This window comes from Globicephala melas, chromosome 3, assembly GCF_963455315.2.
Source record: "Globicephala melas chromosome 3, mGloMel1.2, whole genome shotgun sequence".
NCBI lineage: Eukaryota > Metazoa > Chordata > Mammalia > Artiodactyla > Delphinidae > Globicephala > Globicephala melas.
Genome location: NC_083316.1, coordinates 151,792,553 through 151,817,539, shown reverse-complemented (window position 1 = coordinate 151,817,539; position 24,987 = coordinate 151,792,553). Strand labels below are relative to the sequence as shown.

At 39.7% G+C, this 24,987-nt stretch overlaps 1 protein-coding gene across 7 annotated transcripts in view; it reads right to left on the bottom strand.

Moving 5' to 3' along the window:
• The window catches only part of NSD1 (nuclear receptor binding SET domain protein 1), a 136,608-nt gene that overhangs the window by 76,951 nt on the left and 34,670 nt on the right, over positions 1-24,987 (bottom strand). For all 7 annotated transcript variants that reach the window (XM_030846930.2, XM_030846934.2, XM_030846928.2 and 4 more), the window contains 2 exons: positions 9,974-10,109; positions 171-343 (listed from right to left, as the gene is read on the bottom strand). In XM_030846930.2, coding sequence (XP_030702790.2) covers positions 171-343; positions 9,974-10,109 — 309 coding nt within the window. The remainder of the gene's footprint in view (positions 1-170; positions 344-9,973; positions 10,110-24,987) is intronic.

The window sequence follows — 24,987 nt, the reverse complement described above, 5'->3', positions numbered from 1 at the left end:
TCCCTGCAAAAAAACTTGCTTTCTGCCAATTTTTCTCACCAACATCCTACTACCAAAGGAAATAACATATATTCCAAAAATATAATACTTCTTCCTTTGATTGATCCTGTAAACCCTCCCTACCTACACCCAAGAAGATAATTTGAGAGGCTTTTTTTTTTTTTAAATACCTTATGCCTATATCCTTTTTCTTTCTGCTTCCCTCTTCTCCTAAGGACAGGTAGCTCTTCAAATTGATGTCTGCCTTCAAACATGACGATTGCTTTTCCAGCCACCCAGGCTCTCTCAGAAGGATCTCCAAAAGCCTCCACGTAGTACTGTCGATAGGGCCTCCGGTTAGAAACTAGATAAAAATAAAAACCACAGTGTCATTGCTTTAAAAAACTGATATTCATCATCAAGAGAACAGCCACATAGCAGTGGCCAAAGAAGCCTCTTTTCACTTAAAACTAAAATAAAATAAAAACTCAACAAGCTAAAAAACCTACAGAACAAGAAACTCTGAAGTAGGTCAGATAGAAGGTAAATTTTCAATTTTCAATTTATGTGACAAGAAAATGGTTAAGAGTGTAATGAACGAATTTAATGGTTTGGTCTGATGATATGCTATATATTCCAAACCAGTTGGAGGATGATTAGCTAATCATATAACAAATTAATATAACAACTAAGTTTTTTCTACCATCAATCTATAAAATTTTATACCCTCATTACCAGAAATCACAAAAGGCATATGATAAGCCACAGCATCACAAATATAATAATCAACAAGAACTAACCACCAAATAAACTCTTAAAACATTATGCTAAAATACAAGGAGGAAGAAATGTTTCAACACCATGCCACGTATGATGTGCTAACATTTATGACATAGCTACTCTGGGCAAGGTACTATACTAGGTGCTTTGCATGTATTCTTCACAACAATGAACTCTAAAATATAAGTAGTATAATCTCCATTTTATAGACAGAATAATAAATCCAACGACTTCAGACAGGGAAAATTCAGAGTGAAACATTGGTTTTGCAGAGAAAGTGAAACTTGATATTTCAAACTACAGAATTTTTTTTTAAAAAAGGAAATCTCAACAGCCCCCTCCCCACCAAAAATCCACTTATTCTATAGTTTCTTGGCTGTCCAAAGTTCTATGCATACAATTACCAAAAATAAAAATACAAATCTCATCCAGAAAAGATTATAATCAAATTTACCTAGTATGTGTTATCTTCTACACACTTACCATCTTTGCATTTTTCATACCAGTAAAAAATGTCACAAAAGAAATATAGTCAGGGCTACACAGGTGTAATGATTTGTCTCTATTTAGAAAAGGAAATCATTTTATATAAAAATTCACTTTAACTCACACTGAATTACAACCTGGTAAAATTTTGTTTTATTGTACATTTTAAAAACAAGTTCTGTAAAAATAGCAAACAAAAAAACCTGAACTCCTTAGTCTCTACCTACTAAATTAAACACATCAATAGAAACCACCTATAAAGGGGGATTAAATGTGTGTATGTGTATATATACACATACATACACACACACACACAGGTTCTTAAAGTCAGTCTGAAAAGTACATCATTCTCCCATAAATAAGTAAATTCAACTAACACAGACTGAACATTCATGACGTCCCAGCACTATACAGAGGACTGAAAAGAACTCATTGCCTGGTGGGTAAGAGATATACAGTATAAAGAGATTATGGTAAAACAGCATGCTAATTGCAATAACATGAACATTCTTTTTTTTTTAATTTTTCAAGTATGTCTTGAGTACACTACATTTTACTATTCGATAGTATCTATTGGTGATGGCATTTTTTAAAATTGAGATATAACTGACGAATAACATTAGTTTCAGGTATACAACATAATGATTCGATATTTATATATATTGCAAAATGACCCCCACAATGTCTAGTCAACATCCGTCACCACACGTAGTTATAAAAAGATTTTTTCTTGTGATGAGATCTTTTAAGATCTACTCTCTTAGCAACTTTCAAATATACAATACAGTATTAACTATAGTTGCCATGCTATACATTACATCCATGTGACTTATTTCTTTTATAAATGGAAGTTTATAACTTTTGATCCCCTTCACCCATTTTGCTCCTCCAGTCTGTTCTCAGTATCCATGAACTTGGTTTTGTTTTTTCAATTTTGGTTTTTTTAGATTGCACATATAAGTAAGATCATACAGTATTTATATTTTCTCTCTCTGATTTATTTCACTTAGTAAAATGCCCACCAGGTACATCCACGTTGTCACAAATAGCAAGGTTTCGTTCTTTTGTATGGCTGAATAATATTCAATTATGTATATATACCACATTTTCATTACCTATTCATCTATCGATGGACACTTAGTTGTTAACATTCACTTTTTTCAAAGTGAAAAATCATTAACTGGAGGACAAATGGGACACCTGAGCAGAAAATTTAAAGGTAAACAGTTTGTTGAGGGGAGAATTCCTATATAAGGGCTCAGAACCCTCAAAGACATGAATGAATAAAACGAATGAAATAGCTAGGAACTGCAAGTAGTTCAGAACACTAAATCATAAAGTGGAAGGAAAGGGAAACTAAGCAGGTAAGCAGTGGCCAGACCTGAACAGCTTGGATACCATGTTAAGAGTTTGACCACTGGGACTTCCCTGGTGGTCAGTGGTTAAGACTGCGCTTCTAGACACAAGAGGGAAGAGATATGGGAACATATGTATAACTGATTCACTTTGTTATAAAGCACAAACTAGCACACCATTGTAAAGCAATTATACTCTAATAAAGATGTAAAAAAAAAAAAAAAGACTCTGCGCTTCCAACACAGGGGGCACAGGTTCAATCCCTGGTCAGGGAACTGAGATCCCATGTGCCACACTAAGACCCTCCATGTTAAGAGTTTGACCATTATCCTGTTGGCCCTGAACCTCATTTAAACTGTGGAACCACAGGCTCAGTTTTCCATCTTAAAAAGATAAATCTCCTTGACCTCTGAATAACACATTTAACAGGAAACAGGAAACTCAGGAGACCAGAGATTACCAAAATAGTATATACTCAAGATGACTAAAACCTAAACTAAGGTGGTAGCAATGGGAATTAAAAGAACAAAATATGAAAGATTTTTTTTAAGAAGACAAATCAAAAGGACTAGATATTAATTAAAAGTCAGATAGAATGTGACCACCTAGAGGGGTGGGATAGGGAGGGTGGGTGAACCAAGAGGGAAGAGATATGGAAACATATGTATATGTGTAGCTGATTCATTTTGTGATAAAACAGAAACCAGCACACCCTTGTAGAGCAATTATATTCCAATAAAGATGTTTAAAATAATAATAATTAAATTAAATTAAATGTAAAAAAAAAAAAGTCAGATAGAAAAGATACTTGAACACCAATGTTTATAGCAGCATTATTCACAATAGCCAAAAGGTGAAAGCAACCCAAATGTCCACTGAAGGATGAAAGCATGAACAAAATGGAACATTATTAAACATTATACATCAATGGAATTATTGAGCCTTGCAAATGAATGATACACGTAATACAACATTTACCAGGGACTGAAGGTTATTGTTAAATTGTTAACAGAGTTTCAGTTTAGGAATATGAAAAAGTTCTGGAGATGGCTAGTGGTAATAATTGCACAAAAATGTTAATTTACTTAATGCCACTAAACTATAAACTTAAAAATAGATAAAATGATAAAATTATGTTACATATATTTTTTACCACCAAAAAAATCAGATAACAATTGGTAGTAAGGATATAGAGAGATTAAAACCCTCATCCAGTGCTGATGAGAATGTAAAATGGTACAGTAGCTTTTCAAAACAGTCTGGCAGACCTAGCTCTTCCACTCCCAGGTATTTATCTGAAGAACACAAAAACTCTAATTCAAAAAGATAATATGTCAGCTTCCCTGGCGGTGCAGTGGTTAAGAATCCACCTGCCAATGCAGGGGACACAGGTTCAAGCCCTGGTCCAGGAAGATCCCACATGCCATGGAACAAGTAAGCCCATGCATCACAACTACTGAGCCTACGCTCTAGAGCCCACATGCCACAACTACTGAGCCCATGCGCCACAACTACTGAAGCCCATGTGCCTAGAGCCCATGCTCTGCAACAAAAGAAGCCACTGCAATGAGAAGCCCGTGCACCACAACTAGAGAAAGCCCATGTGCAGCAACGAAGACCCAACACAGCCCAAAATTAATTAATTAATTAATTTAAAAAATATATATATATGCACCCCTATGTTCACTGAAGCGTTATTTATAACAGCCAAGATATGGAAACAACCTAAGTATCCATTGACGGATGAACGGATAAAGAAGATATGGTATATATACACAATGGAGTATTACTCAGCCACAAAAGAATGAAATCCTGCCATTTGCGATACTGATGGACCTTGAAGGAATTTTGCCAAGTGAAATAAATCAGACAGAGAAAAGATAAATACTATAGGTTTTCACTCATATGTAGTATCTAAAAAACGTAACAAGTGAGCAAACAAAATAAAACAAAAACTCATATATACAGAGATCAGATTAATGATTACCAGAGGGGAAGGGGGATGGGCAAAATGGGTGAACGGGGGAGACTGTATGGTGATGGATGGTAATTAGACTTGTGGTGCTGTACACCTGAATTTATATAAAAAATTTAAATTAAAAAAAAGTCAGGGGGCTTCCCTGGTGTCGCAGTGGTTAAGAATCCATCTGCCAATGCAGGGGACACAGGTTTGAGCCCTGGTCCAGGAAGATTCTACATGCCGTGGAGCAACTAAGGCCGTGCACCACAACTACTGAGCCTGCGCTCTAGAGCCCGTGAGCCACAACTATTGTGCCTGCGTGACTACTGATCCTGCGCTCTAGAGCCTGTGCGCCTAGAGCTCGTGCTCTGCAACAAGAGAAACCATGGCAATGAGAAACCTGTGCACCGCAAGGAAGAGTAGCCCCCACTCACCACAACTAGAGAAAGCCTACGTGCAGCAACGAAGACCCAACACAGCCAAAAATAAATAAATAAAAATTAAAAAAAAAAGAAGTCAGGGAATTCCCTAGTGGCCCAGTGGTTAGGACTCGGCACTCTCACTGCCAGGGTCCGGATTCCACCCCTGGTTGGGGAACTAAGTAAGATCCCACAAGCTGGTGCAGCCAAGGCGGAGAGTGTGAGTGTATGTGTGTGTGTGTGTCTGTGTGTCTGTGCGTGTACCTCAAAAAGTCAAACAGAGTTACCATTAGAGCCAGCAAGTCCACTCCTGGGTATAAACCCAAAAGATAGGAAATATATGTCCACATAAACACTTATACATGAATACTCACAGCAGCACTGTTCGTAATAGCTAAAAGGTGGAAACAGTCCAAATGCCCATCAAATGATAAATTTATAAATAAAACATGTATAATATTTCATACAATGGAGAGCCCACGTGCTCTGTACCCTGCGCACCACAGCTACGGAGCTCATGCACCCTGGAGCCCACACACCACAACTAGAGAGAGAAAAACCCGCAGGCCACAACTAGAGAGAAGCCCTCACGCTGCTGCAACAACAGATCCCGTGTGCCTCAAGGAAGATCCCATGTGCCGAAACTAAGACCCAATGCAGCCAAAAAAAAAGGAATGCAGCACTGATACATGGATAGATCTTAAAAACATTATGTTGAGTAAAAAAAGTAGTCACAAAGGACATATTATATGATTCCATTTATATTAAATATCCAAAATAGGCAAATCTATAGAGACAGAAAGTCGACTACTGGTCGCTTAGGGCAAAGGGGTACGGGAGGTAAAAAAGATTAGGGGGAAGGTAGGTAAAGGACATGGGTTTTCTTTTCCTTCTCCTCTTTTTTTTTATTTTAAATATTTATTTATTTATCTGGCTGCGCCGGGTCTTAGTTGCGGCACTCAGGATCTTTATTGTGGTATGCACCTCATAATTGTGGCACGCGGACTTCTTAGTTGTGGCATGCATGCGGGATCTAGTTCCCCCACCAGGGATCGATCCCAGCCCCCTGCATTGGGAGTGTGGAGTCTTACCCACTGGACCACCAGGGAAGTCCCCATGGGGTTCTTTTTGGGGTGGTGAAAATGTTCTAAAATTTACTGGTTACACAACTCTGTGACTTACCAAAACCACTTAATTGTATACTTTAAAGGGGTGAATTGTATGCTATATGAATTACATCTCAATAAAGCTGTTTTAAAAAAAGGAAAAAGACTTAATGGTATAGGACACAAGAAGGAAGAAAGGGTAACTACTTGGTATTTGGTTTAAGTGACTAAGTGGCAGTAATTTATTCACTAAGGCAGGAAATGAAACAGAAAGTACTGGTTTGAGGAGGAAAATAATTAGGTCAGTTTTAAACAAGCTGACCTTAACTGCCTAAAGGACCTCCTGGTGAAAGCTTCAAGTATAGAGTTGGGATGCAGATTTGAAGCCTGGGGAAACACTAGCACTGTGGATATGAATTCAGTTTACTGATGACAGTTAAAACTCAAGAGTTAATAAGGATGGAAAGAAGGAGAAGGAGAAGGAGAAGGAGGAGAAGAGAACATGAAAGTCAAGAACAAGATAGATAGTTACTACGAGGAAGAATTTTCCTGCACCTGACAACCAAAAAATTAAAAACTAGTATCCACTGTACTACCAGGTCACTAATGACTCTGCTTAGAACAAGGTTAGTGGAATAAAAGGAGAGAATGAGAAATTTCAGTGCGTTCAGAAACGAGTGGCCATCTGGAAGTGGAGAAAGTTGATGATTCCTCCAAGAGTGGTTATGAAGGGAAGGTGTCAGGAAGACAGAGTCATGGGTAGGAATTTTAGGACAATAGGTTTATTCAAATATTAGATCCCTTCAGTACTATAAAGAGCCACACTAATTCTATGCTCTAATAAACCAAGTTAAGAAACATCTTTTTAAAAACTATTATTAGGGAATTCCCTGGTTGTCCAGTGGTTAAAACTCCACACTGCCACTGCAGGGGGCGTGGGCTCCATCCCTGGTCAGGGAACTAAGATCCCACATGCCTCATGCAGCGGCAAACAACAACAACAGCAGCAACGCTCTAGTCACCATCAATACCATATTCTCCTGGTATTTCTCTTCCATCCCTGATTTTCCCCCATCTCTTTTGCACACTGAAGTCTCCTCCTTACAGACCTCAAACGTTGGCTTCCTCAGAGCCACCTTTTATCCCACCGTATATTTTATCCCAAGGCCATCTCATCCATGCCCTACCCATGGCTTTGACTAATATCAACAAGCAGATGTCACCTCTAAGTTATAGATGTTCCAGTGCTCTCAGTAAATGAGGACACTATGTATGTACTGGTAAAGCTAAAAACTTGGGAACCTGCCTGAGGTATAGAAACCTTAGGCATCATTCTCCCTCACTCCCCATTATCTGTCCATTAGCAAATCATATAGATTTTATCTCCTAAATAGTTCTTCATTCCCTATTCACAACTATAATCTCACCATAATCCCTGCAATGACCCTTTTGATTATCTCCTCTGATTTGTGTCCCTCTCCAAATCATTTTCCACACTGCACTCAGAGTGAACTTTAAAAAACACAAATCAGATCACATCTCCCTCTGCTCATAGCTCTTTAATGGTATCCTACTGTTCTTAGGAAAAAATACAAAATTGTTAATGAAGTCTACAAAATGCTGCATGATTTGACCCATATCTATTTCTCCAGCCTCATACTGTACCACCTTCCATCAGTCTATGGGCGGCAGCCCTTTCAGGGATTGAACATATACTACTTTCTGTGCTTGGAACCATCTTTTTTCCCTGGTTAATTCCTACTTGTCCTATCAGGTCTCAGATCAAAGATAATTTTACTAACAAAATTGGCCCTGACTACCCCTGAACCAAAAGTCCAGGTTAGGTACCCCCACTAATATCAGTGACTGTACATCAATATTTTGCCTTGAACACACCTCTCAGTTAACTATCTATTTGTCTGATTACTTGCTGGTGCCTTCACCCTTTAACTGGACTCTAATTATACACAAAGGGAAGCAAAATGTTTTGCCAATTACTGGATCCCAATACCTAGCTAGCATAGTACCTATAGAATGTACTTATTACTTGTTGAACAAATGGCATAGACCCAACTAGTGCATATAAAGAATATCACAATGAGTAAGAAACCATCAGTCTCACAGGCATACGAAGGGTAGAGGGGGAGGACTAAAAGAATTTTCTACAGTAGAATTTAAATGTCCAAACAGGTCACAAAGTTTGATATCATTTTCTTTAAACAGTGAGCTATAAAGGTCTTTGGGAACTTCACTATTAATATTCAAAATATAAAATAAAATCCAACATACTACTTTAGGCAAGTTATCCTACAGATAAACAGACATGAATACATGAAACACAGTTATTATTTATAGCACTGTTTTGTATGCACACAAACACACATGTGTATGTGTATACGTATGTATTTTATGTGTAATCTTTCTAACACAAGATTAGAAACAACCTAAATATCCATCAACAGGGGAATGGTTATATAAAGTACACCATAAGAGGAAAATTATAGAGCTGTTTAAAAAAAAAAAAGTTTTCAATGGAAAAATCTCCAAGAAGTGAAAAAACTGTAGAACAGGGGCTTCCCTGGTGGCACAGTGGTTAAGAATCCGCCTGCCAATGCAAGGGACACGGGTTCGAGCCCTGGTCCGGGAAGATCCTATATGCCGCGGAGCAACTAAGCCCACGTGCCACAACTACTGAGCCTGTGCTCTAGAGCCCGTCAGACACCACTACTTAAGCCCACGCACCTAGAGCCCGTGCTCCGCAACAATAGAAGCCACCGCAATGAGAAGCCCGCACACCGCAACAAAGAATAGCCCCCATCCACCACAACTAGAGAAAGCCCGTGCACAGCAACAGAGCCAACACAGCCAAAAATAAAAATTAATTAAATAAATAAAATTTTTAACCCCCCCCCCCCAAAAAACCCTGTAGAACATACATACAATATGCTATGTTTACGTTAAATTAAATCAAAGGGGGTAGGGAGATGAAACTATATAGTTGGATTTACATAAAGAAAGTCTAGAAAGAAACATTAATAACAGCTGGTTACTTTTTGAAAGGAGAGGTAAAGAGTGGGGCAGACCAGAGATTTTTTTAATCTTGTGTGTATATAACCAATTTAAAACCTAAAACACATATATTAAAACTACAGTAAAATCACAAACTATCTTAACAGGAAAGAGGGAGCTCAAAATGAAGTTTGAGCCCTTATCTTACACCATTTTTTTTTTTGGCGGTATGCGGGTCTCTCACTGCTGCGGCCTCTCCCGTTGTGGAGCACAGGCTCTGGACGCGCAGGCTCAGCGGCCATGGCTCACGGGCCCAGCCGCTCCGCGGCGTGTGGGATCCTGCCGGACTGGGGTACGAACCCGCATCCCCTGCATCGGCAGGCGGACTCTCAACCACCGCGCCACCAGGGAAGCCCCTTATACCATTTTAAAGTTAAGACACGTAAGATTCATACAGAACAACCAAATAAGTAACAAACTTTAGTAACTATAGAGAATAGTCTAAATCAAGACTTTAAAATTCAAAATGACTTATAAGCAATCTTTATAACTGTTTCAGCTTTAAAACTAACAAAAATGATACAAACCTGAAGACTGAAGTAGAAAAACATAAATATACTGAAAAGTGATTCTGGACAATGTAGACTTTAGCTAATAAGCCTAACATTTTCTGGCATCTACAGATAGAATAATTGAGAATTTTTAAATCATAGAGTAAAATAAAACAAACCTTAAAAAAAAATCCAGAAAAGACAAAATACATAATAACAATTCATTAACAAAATGCTCAAAGGTAAGAATGAATTATTACTAACGGAAACTGCAAGTTGACAATTCCATACCGTATTTTATCATGTATAATCAACTGCAAGTATTACCTTTCATTTTTGAGTGTGTGTTAATCAACGGATCAGAACAAATCCTGCAGGGCCACCAAGGGCGTCTCTTGAATTTTGCCCAGATGAGATCTCCAACTTCATACTTCAGTGGCGTAGCCTTTTTCTTGGGCTGACACTTGAAACAGACAAAACATGGGGCATCAATAAAAATCAGAACCTTTTGAAACAACATATCATCTTTCCACTAGCCTTCTGAGAAAGCATTACCAATGAATACCAGATGAAAACACTCCAGCTTAACCACAATTACAAAATAAGTACAATTAAAAATTACTGTGTTAACTATTTATAACACAGCGCTTTATAAAGTCAGTAGTAGCTCTCAATTTACATTTGCTTTACATAAGTAAACTACCTACATTCTAGGAAAATAAATAAGCTATTTCAAATTTTTAAAGAGCTAAAAACTGAAATAATAGATAAACAGAATCATCCCAAGGAAAAGATATCTTTGCCCAAGTCCTTGGATCACAACACAACAGGGGTGGGGGGTGGGGGGTGGAAGAAATTTAACAATGTCAAGAGACTCTGATACCACTACATATGCCAACTTTATCTCAGTAAACTGGGGGAAGGGGAGACTGTGGTCCCTTCTGCAGGTGATACTCTACATCCTTCTCAAACACAGACATTCTTATTAATTAATTTACAATAATGGCCTACTGAAATAATCCTGAAAGCTACAGGCTAGATTCTGGCAATGTCAGCACAACTGACATATTTTTCCCAGGACATGCAAGAGAGGCTGCATCCAGAACAGTACACTGCCCAACTCCAAGGGATATCATTGAAGCACAACACAATATGAATCAAGCTCCCTGGACATATCCAATGCAGAGACCCTGGCTGCATCTTTTCTCCAAAAATAATACCTAATTAACCTGCAATCCAAATGCTTCCATCTCAGCTCTAAACCTATACCCATGCCTTTAACACCGCATCAACAGTACGGAGGTCTCCTGCCCTTGGAGAGGAAGATGGCCTTGTGTTTAGTAGGACTGAGCTCCCCCCGCAGCCATAAACCACACAAAGGAGTTCACATGTGCTGAGCTGTTTCTGGGTAGCTAAAAGCAGCACCTAAGGTACTTGGACAAAGGACAACCTACTCCATTTACTCCAAGGGGGCATACAAATATTATGATTTTCTATAAATGCTATGTCCTAAAAAAGGCTTGGTGAGTTCCTCCCTCAGACTCAGTCGTCCCTCCTTAATGCCTAAAACAGTACCCACCTAGTACATATTAAGTGTCCAATAAAGAATATGCTGCATGAATTGACTGAAATCATTCAAATAAAAATGATGAGTAATACCTGGGGCTCAAGGATATCAAAGTATTGGGCTCAATTCAATGATTTGTAAGTTACCAGTCAACTTTAAGACTGTGCATTCAGAGAGAAGTAAATCTCACAGAATACCCTTATTGAAAATAGTGTCATTAGTTCTTCATGTATATAGAGTTACTCGGAAATGAGACAGAAACTACAACTTTTAAAACATTTTTTTTTGAAAAGCAAGCCCCAAGGGCCATTTTTGCCTGTTATCATTCTGTAAGTTGTCAGAAAAAAAAATTACTTCAGAGCTAGTTGGCTTTGAAACTTTAAAACCATGATACCAAGATGGAATAGAAAACTCTTTTACATGCCCCTGTACTGAAAACTACAATTTAAGTAGGTTCCCATAAATTTCGGATATAATCTGATTTGTAATCATTTATTTGGCAATCATTGATAAATATGGACTTGCTTATTTATCTGAGTCCTAAACGACTTTAAATATACTACCATTTACTTGATGTCTGCTATATACCAGGCACTGTTCCTCCTTTAATCCTCTTAAGGTAGATACTATATTATTACTCCTATGTTACTATATGCCTATAGTCATATAGTTATGTAGCAGGTAGCAGAGACAGGATTCAAACCGGGGCAGTCCAACTCAGGATCCCAAACTCTCAACTACTATCCCAATAACAATAAAACCCCATGATTATTACATGCTTTATGACAAATTCAGCCATAATCAATCTATAACATGATACTGGTTCTGTCTTTGCCATATATTACTACTACAAAGTGACTGTAGTAGTAATATATCAGGAATATATCAGTGATCAGGAAGTAAAGCCATAAAACACAAGGCTTCAATAACAGATGGATAAGAAAGACCATGAGTGGTACTGCTTAAAGCCAGAAGCCAGAATCACACAAAGCAGTAATGAGCTGTCTTCCGACTCTATCACAAATTGTGTCACCTTAAACAAGTCAGTTAATTCAGCATCAGCACCCTAAGACATAATAAAACCAGGAAAGAAACACTTGCTCTACCACGAACCATGAAAATGAAAATAACTATTAATTCTACTCCCAATATTTTAACCCAAAGGAAATAATCCAAAAAAGTAAAAGAACTGTAAAAAGATATCTAAAGCAGTTATTTATGACAACAAAAAGTTAACATCCTAGACAACCTATGGAATGAGAGAGAATATTTGCAAACAATGTGACTCTATATTACAAAATATACAAACAGCTCCTACAACTCAATGACAAAAAACAAACAACCCAATCAAAAAATGGGCAGAAGATCTAAACAGACATTTCTCCAAAGACATACAGATGGCCAACAGGCACATGAAAAAATGCTGAACATCACTAATTATTAGAGAAATGCAAATCAAAACTACAATGACGTACCATCTCACACCAGTCAGAATGGCCATCATTAAAAAGTCTACAGGGACTTCCCTGGTGGCGCAATGGTTAACAATCCGCCTGCCAATGCAGGGGACAAGGGTTCGATCCCTGGTCCGGGAAGATCCCACATGCCGCAGAGCAACTAAGCCCGTGCGCCACAACTACTGAGCCTGCACTCTAGAACCCGCGACCCACAACCACTGAGCTCGCGTGCCACAACTACTGAAGCTCACATGCCTAGGGCCCATGCTCTGCACCTCCACAACAAGAATAGCCACCACAACGAGAAGCCTGCGTACCACAAGGAAGAGCAGCCCCCGCTTGCCACAAGTAGAGAAAGCCCACACACAGCAATGAAGACCCAATGCAACCAAAAATAAATAAATAAAAATAAAAATTGGAAGAAAAAAAGAATGGATCAGATTCTACATAAAAAATAATAATAATAATAATAATCCGCCTGCCAATGCAGGGGACACAGGTTCAAGCCCTGGTCCGGGAAGATCCCACATGCCACGGAGCAACTAAGCCCATGTGCCACAACTACTGAGCCTGCGCTATAGAGCCCGGGAGCCACAACTACTAAAGCTCACGCACCTAGAGCCTGTGCTCCACAACAAAGAGAAGCCACCACAATGAGAAGCCCATGCACTGCAACAAAGAGTAGCCACCACTCATTGCAACTAGAGAAAGCCTGCACGCAGCAACAAAGACCCAATGTAGCCATAAATAAATAAATAAATAAATAGTCTACAAATAATGAATGCTGGAGAGGTGTGGAGAAAAGGCAACAACCTCCTACACTGTTGGTGGGAATGTAAATTGGTACAGCCACTATGGAAAACACAATGAAGGTTTCTCAAAAAACTAAAAATAGAGTTGCCATATGATCCAGCAATCCCACTCCTGGGCAAATATCCAGAAAAAACTCCAATTTCAAAAGATATATGCACCTCAGTGTTCACTGCAGCACTATTTACAATAGCCAAGACACGGAAGCAACCTAAATGTCCGTCGACAGATGAACGGATAAAGATGCGGTATACATATAAAATGGAATTCCATGAAGCCATAAAAAAGAATGAAGTAATGCCATTTGCAGCAACCTGGATGGACCTAGAGAAAGACAAATATCATATGATATCACTTATATGTGGAATCTAAAAAATGATACAAATGAACTTATTTACAAAACAGAAACAGACTCACAGACATAGAAAACAAACTTACAGTTACCAGAGGGGAAAGAGGGGGTGGATAAATTAGGAGTTTGTGATTAGCAGATACAAACTACTGTATATAACATAGATAAACAAGGTCATACTGTATAGCACAGGGAACTATATTCAATACCTTGTAATAAACTAAGTTAGAAAAGAATCAGAAAAAGAATGTGTTTGTGTATAATTGTATCACTTCGCTGTACACCAGAAACACAACGTTGTAAATCACCTATACTTCAATTTTTTTAAAAAAGTTAACATCCAACAAGGGACCTGTTAAACAAATTATGCTGAAAACTCCATGAAATATGCAAAGTGCAGATGAAGTTAAGGAATACTGAAAATGTAATACACAGACACACATATGATATACCAACTATTTAGAAACTATGCCAAAACTATGATTAAAAAAAGTCACTGAGAAACACAAATAAAAGTTTCATTAAATTAAAGGTATCATGGGTAAAGATTTTCATAAACCTGAGACATTAATTTCCTCCTTACTATTTAATTCATTTACCAGGATGACCAAATAAAACAATATATACAAACTTATTGGGGAAAAATGTCTATACAAATACATATTATTAATGAACAGCAACATCCATTTATATACTAATTTTTTAGTATATAAAAAATTAGAAACAGGCAAGAAGTCCAGACCAAAGTGAGGCTTCCAAACATGAAAATAGAGAAAATAACAAGGGAAAATTAAAGGTGGGAAAAAAAGGAATATGACTCTTCTCTTCAGAAGAGCTTAAAAATCTCACATGGGAAAGAAAGACTCCAAAATAACTCCTTGTAAAGCCCATAATTCAACTAAACACCTGCATACAAAGCTCAACAAGAAACACAAAGATGAATTGCTGTTTTAAGGCACTTGGAGAATATCAGGGAAGACTAGAGTGAACAAATGTCAATGTGAGCTTAGACTGGCCGGATAGGCGCATTTCAGAACAGCTTTCCCTAATATCTCTGTATGTCCAGTTGGATGAAACATATTGGTGCTAATTCCCTGGTCAGGGAACTAAGATCCCGTATGTCTGCGGGGCGTAGCCAAAAACCAAATTTTTAAAAAATACAAAATTTAAAAAAAAATGTTACACTAGAAAATGTTTAACACCAAAGAAGGCAGTAACAAAGGATTAGAGGAACAAAAATACAAGACATAAAAAACAAAGAGGAAAATGACAGATATCAATCCTACCTTATCACTATTTACATAAAATGTATATGGATTTAAAATTCAAAGGCAGAAATTGACAGAAGAGATTAAAAAATATTATACAACTACACTGTCTAGAAGACACACTTCAGATCAAATTCAAAAAAGGGACTGAAAGAGGATGAAAAAGAAACAACATGCCAACAGTAACACACGGAAGGAAGTAACAAAAGTGGGGACATAAGTACTGATCCTATAGAAATAAAAAGGATTATGAGAGCAGTAGCAACAGTTGTACACCAACAAATAGGATAACTCGGATGAAACAGATGAAGTCCTAAAAACACAAAACCTACCAAGACTAAATGACATAGAAACAGAATATGTGAATAGACCTATAGCTAGTAAGGAGACTGAATCAGTTGTGAGTAATCAAAAAATCTCCCCACAAAGAAAAGCCCTGTAGGGACTTCCCTGGCGGTCCAGTGGTTAAGGTTCTGCACTTCTAATGCAGGGGGCACGGGGTTAAATCCCTGGTCTGGAAACTATGGTCCCGCATGCCGTGAGGCGTGGCAAAAAAAAAAAAAAAAAGCCCTGGACCCAGTGGCTTCCCTGGTAAATTGTACCAAACATTTAAAGAACTAACACCACTCCTTCTCAAACTTTTCGAAAAAAACTAAAGAGGAATAAACTCTAACTTACTGTTTGAGGACAGCATTACTGATACCAAAGTCAGACAAAGAAAAAGCTACAGACCAATATCCTTTTTTATAAGTTATTTTTATTTATTTATTTATTTTTGGCTATGCTGGGTCTTCATTGCTGCGCGCAGGCTTTCTCTAGTTGCAGTGAGTGGGGGCTACTGCTCGTTGCAGTGCGCAGGCTTCTCATTGCGGTGGCCTTTGCTGCAGAGCACAGGCTCCAGGCATTCAGGCTTCAGTAGTTGCAGCTTGCGGGCTCCGGAGTGCAGGCTCAGTAGTTGAGGCACACTGGCTTAGCTGTTCCGCGGCATGTGGGATCTTCCCAGACCAGGGCTCGAGCCCATGTCCCCTGCACTGGCAGGCAGATTCTTAACCACTGAGCCACCAAGGAAGTCCTAGACCAATATCCTTTATAAAGACTGATGCAAAAATCCTCAACAAAATTCAGCAAAACAAGTTGAACATCATATTAAAAAACCATAATATAAGTATCAATCATTGTTCTGAACAGCTGAAACTAACATAATGCTATTATGTCATTATATCTCAATTAATAAAAAACAACCAAAACAAAACAAAACACCATGACCAAGTGGGATTTATTACTGTAACACAGGACTGTTCAACATATGAAAATAGATAAATTTAATACACCACATTCACAGAATGAAGGATAAAAATCACATGATCATCACCACTGATGCAGAAAAGGCATTTAATAAAATTCAATGCTCATTCATGATTAAAAAAATACTCAACAAACTAGGATTAGAAGAAAACTACCTGGGACTTCTCTGGTGGCGCAGTGGTTAAGAATCTGCCTGCCAACGCAGGGGACACGGGTTTGAGCCCCGGTCCAGGAAGATCCCATGTGCCTCGGAGCAATTAAGCCCGTGTGCCACAACTACTGAGCCTGCGCTCTAGAGCCCGCGAGCCGCAACTACTGAGCCCACCTGCCCCAACTACTGATACCTGCGTGCCTGGAGCCCATGCTCCGCAACGAGAAGCCTGTGCAGCACAACAAAGAGTAGCAGCCGCTCGCCGCAGCTAGAGAAAACCCGTGCACAGCAACGAAGACCCAATGCAGCCATAAATAAATATTTTAAAAAAGGAAAAAAGAAGAAGAAAACAACCTAAACATAATAAAAGCCATATATGAAAAATCCAGAGAGCATACTGCTGAATGGTGAAAGACTGAAAGTTTTCCCTCTAAGATCAGGAACACAGCAAGGACGCCAGCTTTCTCCACTTCTATTCAACATAATACTGGATGTTCTAGCCAGAGCAACTACACAAGAAATAAGAGGCAACAAAATTGGAAAGGAAAAAGTAAAAATATCTCTATTCACAGGTCTTATATGTAGAAAATCCTAAAAATTACACACACACACACACACACACAAACCTTATAGAACTAATGTATGAATTCAGCAAAGTATGAAGATACAAAGTCAACACACAAAAATCAGTTGAATTTCTATAAATCAATAATGAAGACTCGGGCTTCCCTGGCGGCGCAGTGGTTAAGAATCCACCTGTCAATGCAGGGTACACGGGTTCGAGCCCTGGTCCAGAAGACCCCACATGCCGCGGAGCGACTATGCCTGTGCATCACAACAACTGAGCCTGCACTCTAGAGCCCGCGAGCCACAACTACAGAAGCCCACACGCCTAGAGCCCGTGTTCTGCAACGAGAAGCCACTGCAATGAGAAGCCCGTGCACCGCAACGAAGAGTAGCCCCCACTCGCCGCAACAAGAGAAAGCCCACACCCAGCAACAAAGACCCAACTCAGCCAATAATTAATTAATTAATTAATAAAAAAAAGAAAGTCAATGTGACCTACAAAATAGGAAGAAATAAAGTCAAAAAAATGATTCAGGGAGAGGAAGACATGTCTTTTTTTTTTTTAATAGTAATCTTTTATTTACTTATTTATTTATATTTTTATTTTTGGCTGTGTTGGGTCTTCATTTCTGTGCGAGGGCTTTCTCTAGTTGCGGCAAGCGGGGGCCACTCTTCATCGCGGTGCGCGGGCCTCTTCACTATCGCAGCCTCTCTGGTTGTGGAGCACAGGCTCCAGACACGCAGGCTCAGTAGTTGTGGCTCACGGGCCTAGTTGCTGCGTGGCATGTGGGATCTTCCCAGACCAGGGCTCGAACCCATGTCCCCTGCATTAGCAGGCAGATTCTCAACCACTGCGCCAGGGAAGCCCAAGACATATCCTATTATGCCCTTTTACTGTGAGTGAGATAGAAGTCTTTGAAGGGCTGATATTTTAAAAGGATCACTCTGACTGCCATGGTAAAAACAGCCTTAGGGTGCTAGGGTGAAAAGCAGAGCGACCACTCCAGATGAGATGTAATAGTTATGTGAACCTAGCTGGGATTGGGGGAGCGGGGGCACGAAGCAGGAAGAGCCAGTGAAATTTGCTGATGGATTGGATGTGTATGCTACAGAAACAGAGAAATCAAGGATCATTCCTTTATAACTTAAATACTGCAATGATGGAGTTCCCATTTATTAAAATAGAGAAGACTACAGGAAAAGCAGGTTTGGGGAAGTACGTCCGGAATCTGGTTTTGAACAAGTATAACACTCCAATTTCACAACCTAATGAAAAAGTCAAGAAAGCCAATGTATATATGATTCTGGAGTTCTGAAGATCCAGACTAGAGAGAACTTTGCGGAGTCTTGATGACAAAAGATCATCAAGAAAGTGAGTACAGGGACTTCCCTGGTGGCGCAGTGGTTAAGAATCCACCTGCCAGTGCAGGGGACACAGGTTCGATCCCTGGTCTGTGAAGATCCCACATGCCGCGGAGCAACTAAGCCCGTGCACCACAACTACTCAGCCCGCGCTCCGCAACTACTGAAGCCTGTGTGCCTAGAGCCCGTGCTCCAGAACAAGGGAAGCCACTGCAACGAGAAGCCTGTGCGCTGCAACAAAGAGGAGCCCCGGCTCGCCACAACTAGAGAAAGCCTGTGCACAGCAATAAAGACCTAACGCAGCCAAAAATATAAATAAATTAATTAATTTTTTTTTAAGTGAGTATAGTAGAGAAAGGTGCCTGAGGACTAAGTCCTGAGGGGTAGAAACAGGTAAGGATTCTTTTTAAGCTCTGCTAGAATTGCTTGGCCAACATATTCCCCAAAACTCCCTGGCTTGGGAACGGGCACTAAATTTGGGACAAGGATAGCATATCAGAATTTAGTCACAGAGTATTATATTTCAAAGCTATAGTTCTTAAAAAAAAAAAAAAAGCTATAGTTCTCTAAGCAACTTTCAGATTACCAGTTAATCTCCCACATATCCAGATTTTGGAAAGGGGGCACACTTTGGCTATTCAAAACAAATATTCTGGTACAATGGAAGTGTCTCTTTCTCCAACATTTATCCGTCATGGTGTCACGAACTGCTTTTAGTCTATTCAGAAACTGGGTACGCTAACAAATTTGGTTTCATGAAAGCTATGGAGTTAACCCTAGGTTCTAGGGAAGGGTCACAGACCAACCTTCCTCTCTGCCTCCCTTGGCTCTGCCTTCAACCTTTCTAAGCACAAGTGAAAATGGAACCCACTTTTAATGTTTTATTACTGTGTGTTAGAAACATCCCCAGCCATTTTCGTTTTATTTTTTTTAATTTTTGTTTGTTTGTTTGTTTTTATTTTTGGCTGTGTTGGGTCTTCGTTGCTGTGCGCGGGCTTTCTCTAGTTGTGGTGAGCCCGGGCTACTCTTCATTGCAGTGCACGGGCTTCTCATTGTTGTGGCTTCTCCTGTTGCGGAGCACAGGCTCTAGGCACACAGGCTTCAGTAGTTGTGGCACATGGGCTCAGTAGTTGTGACTTGCAGGCTCTTGAACACAGGCTCAGTAGTTGTGGTACACAGGCTTAGTTGCTCCGCGGCATGTGAGACCTTCCCGGGCCAGGGCTTGAACCTGTGTCCCTTGCATTGGCAGGCAGATTCTTAACCACTGCACCACCAGGGAAGCCCCCCCAGCTATTTTCAATTATTTTCGATTGAAGCATTCATAGTCATGTGTGAGTGCTCAAAATCATTCTAGGGTCCCCAGCCCTCTTCAAAGATAGTTTTAAAAAAAAACAAAACAAAATAACTCTCCAACCCAGTCTCACAACAGTATTTCATTCAAGTCAGAATTGAAGAGGGTTAAAAGTGCATCTCAACCACATCACACACTGAGTAACTGCTAAGTAAAATTACTAAGTATAGTGATCTAGCCAGCTACATTTGGTTACAATAAAACTCAGGCACTCTGCTGAACACTTAATACTGAATTATCTCTGATGTCACAGTAGCTTCTAAGAATAGAGTAGGAGTGTGTTTTTCTCCATATCATGCATGCAAAAACTGAGGCAGAAATTAAGTCATTTGCCCAGGTTCACAAAACTAGTACTAAAATATCAATGCAGGGATTCAAACCTGACTCCAATAAAAATGCTTTTAGGGCTTCCCTGGTGGCGCAGTGGTTGAGAATCTGCCTGCCAATGCACGGGACACGGGTTCAAGCCCTGGTCTGGGAAGGTCCCACGTGCCACGGAGCAACTAGGCCCGTGAGCCACAACTACTGAGCCTGCGCATCTGGAGCCTGTGCTCCACAACAAGAGAGGCCGCGATAGTGAGAGGCCCACGCACCGCGATGAAGAGTGGACCCCACTTGCTGCAACTAGAGAAACCCCTCGCACAGAAACGGAGACCCAACACAGCCAAAAATAAAATAAATAAATAAAACTTAAAATTTAAAAAAAAATGCTTTTAACATTGCACCAGTCTATTCCCAGAAGATAAACCAGAATTTTCTTTACACAGGATTCTACACTTTACATATGAATTTCCAAAATATTTAAATATAACTCACATCCCCCCAAATATCTTGGAAATTCAATATTCCCCTATCAAGAACAACTAACTTAAGAGAACTCCCCGGCGGTCCAGTGGTTAGGACTCGGGGCTGTCACTGCCAGGGCCCGGGTTCAATCCCTAGTTGGGGAACTAGTAAGATTCCACAAGCTGCACAGCGAGGCCAAGAAAAAACACACACACACACACACACATTAACTAACTTTAAAAAGTCTATTCACACAAGCAAAGTCACTGTAGCTGTTCTGCAGCTGTCAACACATTTTCTGGTTTGCCAAGAGCCTTTTCTTCAGCCACGGAGGGCAGTGACTAAAATCTCAGAAACAAGCAACTATACTTGAATTTAAAAAAAAGAAAAGAAAAAATACCTCAGAAATGATTTGAGAGAACATGGCATACTTTAGAAAAACTGTACTTTAAATGTAACTTAATCTCTTCACTTTTTAAATGATGGAAGAAACGAAAATAATCTAGATGTTGGACACAGACTTGGCTAATTACAGAACACCTATACATTTGAATGCTATACAGAAATTTTATACATATATACTAAGGGAAAAGGCATGTAATACAATGATCTCAAATCTTACAGAGATACATTTTCATACACAAACATACACAAAAAATGTCTGGAAGGATAGAGGTCAGAATGATAAATGGATCTGTGGATACTGTCAAGTGATTTTTGGCTTATCTACATTTTCTAATTTTTGTACACTGAACATGTATTATGTGCATAGTTTTTTTAAAATGAGATAAAACTCACATAACACAAAACCACCTTTTTAACCACTTTAAAGTATCCAATTTCATGGTTTTTAGTATATCTTGCATACTATTTTAAAGTAAATTTTAACACACATTTCCTTTGAAGGGAAAAATAAAAATGTATAGAAATGCAGCAAGACAGAATTTCCTACCACAGTGAGAAAAGTGCACCAAAGAAATAAGCTTTTTTTTTTTTTTTTTTGCGGTACGGAGGCCTCTGACTGTTGTGGCCTCTCCCGTTGCGGAGCACAGGCTCTGGACGCGCAGGCTCAGCGGCCATGGCTCACAGGTCCAGCTGCTCCGCGGCATGTGGGATCTTCCCGGACCGGGGCACAAATCCGTGTCCCCTGCATCGGCAGGCGGACTCTCAACCACTGCGCCACCAGGGAAGCCCAAGAAATAAGCATTATAATCCTCTGAACTGCCTGCCTTGATAAATATCTGAAAGTGCTTTTGTCTCTGTGCCTCATTTGTATCATCTGTAAAATGGGGACAATTAATAATGCCTACTTCACAGGGCTACCGGAAGTATTGAATAAGCTAATATGTAAACATTATTTTATTTATTTATTTATTTATTTTTGGCTGCGTTGCGTCTTCGTTGTTGCGCGTGGGCTTTCTCTAGTTGCGGCGAGCGGGGGCCATTCCTCACTGTGCCGCCAAGAGCCTCTCATTGCAGTGGCTTCTGTTGCTGCAGAGCACAGGCTCTAGGCGCATGGGCTTCAGCAGTTGTTGCACACGGGCTTAGTTGCTCCGCGGCATGTGGGATCCTCCCCGACCAGGGCTCGAACCCATGTCCCCTGCATTGGCAGGCAGACTCTCAACCGCTGTGCCACCAGGGAAGCCTCCTATGTAAACATTATTAATATGTTAAGTACCAGTAGCTGGTAATGTGTTAGCACTATAGGTGTTAACTTACATTACTTCAAAACCCTGATATCAGAAACTTGTTCTTCCTCCTCTATTCAAACCTGATTCTACCCTAAGTTGCAACATTTAAGGGCTCTATTTATTTTTTATGTTAATTAGTATAAAGGTATCATTTTAAGAGCACAGTGTAATGGTTAAAAACCTAGGCTCTCTGAAATCATACTTCATAAAGTTATAAAGCGCCTAACACAGTTACAACTCAAAAAGCAGCTGCTGTAACATTATTCACTGTATTTCTTTGAAAAGGTACATTTAAACTACTTTAAGGATTAATATGGCAGTATAGGCACTTAACCTCCATTTAACACTATGTTTACAAAAATATTTCAATTTCCAAGTAACTGACCTAAAAATATTTAAGTAGTAACACAATTCCAATGCTGTTACATGATCTATATAGTATTATAACATTAAAAATGAACGTCCTCTCTGAGGGATAAACTATTCCCAAACAGAATATGAAAGACAGAGGGACCAAATGACTTGTCTAAGACTATGAGATAAAGCAGGGTAAGAAGATAAATATCTGGGCTTCCCTGGTGGCGCAGTGGTTGAGTCTGCCTGCCGATGCAGGGGACGTGGGTTTGTGCCCCGGTCCGGGAAGATCCCACATGCCGCGGAGCGGCTGGGCCCGTGAGCCATGGCTGCTGAGCCTGCGCGTCCGGAGCCTGTGCTCCGCAACAGGAGAGGCCATAGCAGTGAGAGGCCCGTGTACCGCAAAAAAAAAAAGAAGATAAATATCTATACTATTCTGTGCATTTGTAATTCACTAAGTCTTTAAAGTCTTAATCCCTTATATACATTACATTTGCTTACAATTAAATGAGGAATTATACACACTGCCAGAATAGAGAAATGCATGGGCTTAATTTCTGCTATGCTCTTAAACCACCTGTGAGACTCTGGACAGTTACTTTACCTCTCTGAGCTTGTTTCTTTGCTTGTGAAAGTAGTATAATAATGCCTCCAATTTTGTAGCAGGCTGCTTCAACTGAACAACTCTATTTTTAATTGAGTACAAGTTACCAAAAATAAATGATAGCTATGGTGGTCCAGTGGCTAAGAATCTGCCTTCCAATGCAGGGGACACGGGTTCAACCCCTGGTTGGGGAACTAAGACCCCACATGCCACAGGGCAACCAAGCTCACATGCCACAGCTACATAGCCCGTGTACCTCAACTAGAGAGAAGCCTGCGTGCCACAACAAAAGATCCCGAGTGCCGCAACTAAGACCTGACACAGCCATAAATAAATAAATAAATATTTTAAGTAAATAAATGATAGCTATTTTTAGTCAGTGATTACAATTCTTCTACCTTACAAGAATTGTGATTTCCTTTCCCAGTCTCAAACCAAAACTGCAAAGGAAATATTCAACTCCAGAATAGTATAAAAAGTAAAATACTATGTTAAGCATTTGCATTACTCCCACCTCACTCACAGCCACATAGCCTAATAAATACATGTGTGTATTCTAGTTGTCAAAGATCTTTTAACATCCATTATATCATATGAATCTCAAAAACAACCAAGTAAGGTAGGCAGCACAGATTTTATTATCCCATATTTATGGCAGACAAGGAAACAGAGGCTCAGAGTGACCCTGTCAGAAGTCTAGAAGCCTTCAAGAAAAGGCAGGGATTAGAGGCCAGCATCTTCTGATCCCTACTCCACCACACCAACCACAGAGCAAAAGAGTGAACTAGAGTACTTGAAGTCTCCTCCCACCAATCCTCTCTACCTGGTAGATGGGAGTCAGAGCTAGGTCTATTAACTTGCACTGAGAAGAAAGGGGGATCTGAGACTGATGTAAGAAAATCTAGCAACAAGTAGTTAGATAAATGGTTTCTGGCAGCATTACAATTTTAGCCTGCAGCAGGCTAAGGCAAAAGACTAAAGACTATTGTGTAAAACTTAATTGTTACTGAGTAAGAAATGACCCTTGCTTATTGGCTAGATTCAGGAACAATATATCAAAGAGAAAGCATGGACAATAGATCAAAGGGAATCACTGAAGTCTTGGAAAAGGACAGCGTAAAAGCAGGGAACTGGTCCAATGAAAGCTGGAAAGCAGAGCAGCTGCTAGGTTAGTCATGGAAACTGGTGTACTGAGGACCACACGGTAAGGTTGAGGCTAAGGAGACTATTAGTGAAAGCCCAGCCTGTATGTAGCATGAAGCTGCTCACAGAGGGCAGCCTGCTCAAGAGGTAGAACAGAAACATGCAGGCCAAGGCTTTCCTGCTAGCCCAGGCCTTTGGCTTTATGCCATAAGAATTTTCAGACCCACAATAAAACAGGGTTGGTGACAGTGCAGAACACAGGCCTGAAAGGGTGCAGCCCTCTACAACCCTAGAAGGCTTAAATTAAAGCAGGGAGGAGAGCTATACTCTCCAGCCTGACACAACAAAAGAAACTGTTGTATGCAGCTATGCCTGTATGTTATACTGGAACCGAATGATTTAAACATTAGTTTGGGGCTATCCTTGGGCTCTTAATCTGGAGAATTTCAAAACAATGACCATAGGCATTTTCCCTACAATAGAAAATCTAGTGCCAAATCACTCCAACAAAAATCAATTTTACTCTGCATAGTCTTTCTGGCCATAAATTTTTCTTTCAATGTTTGAGAATCT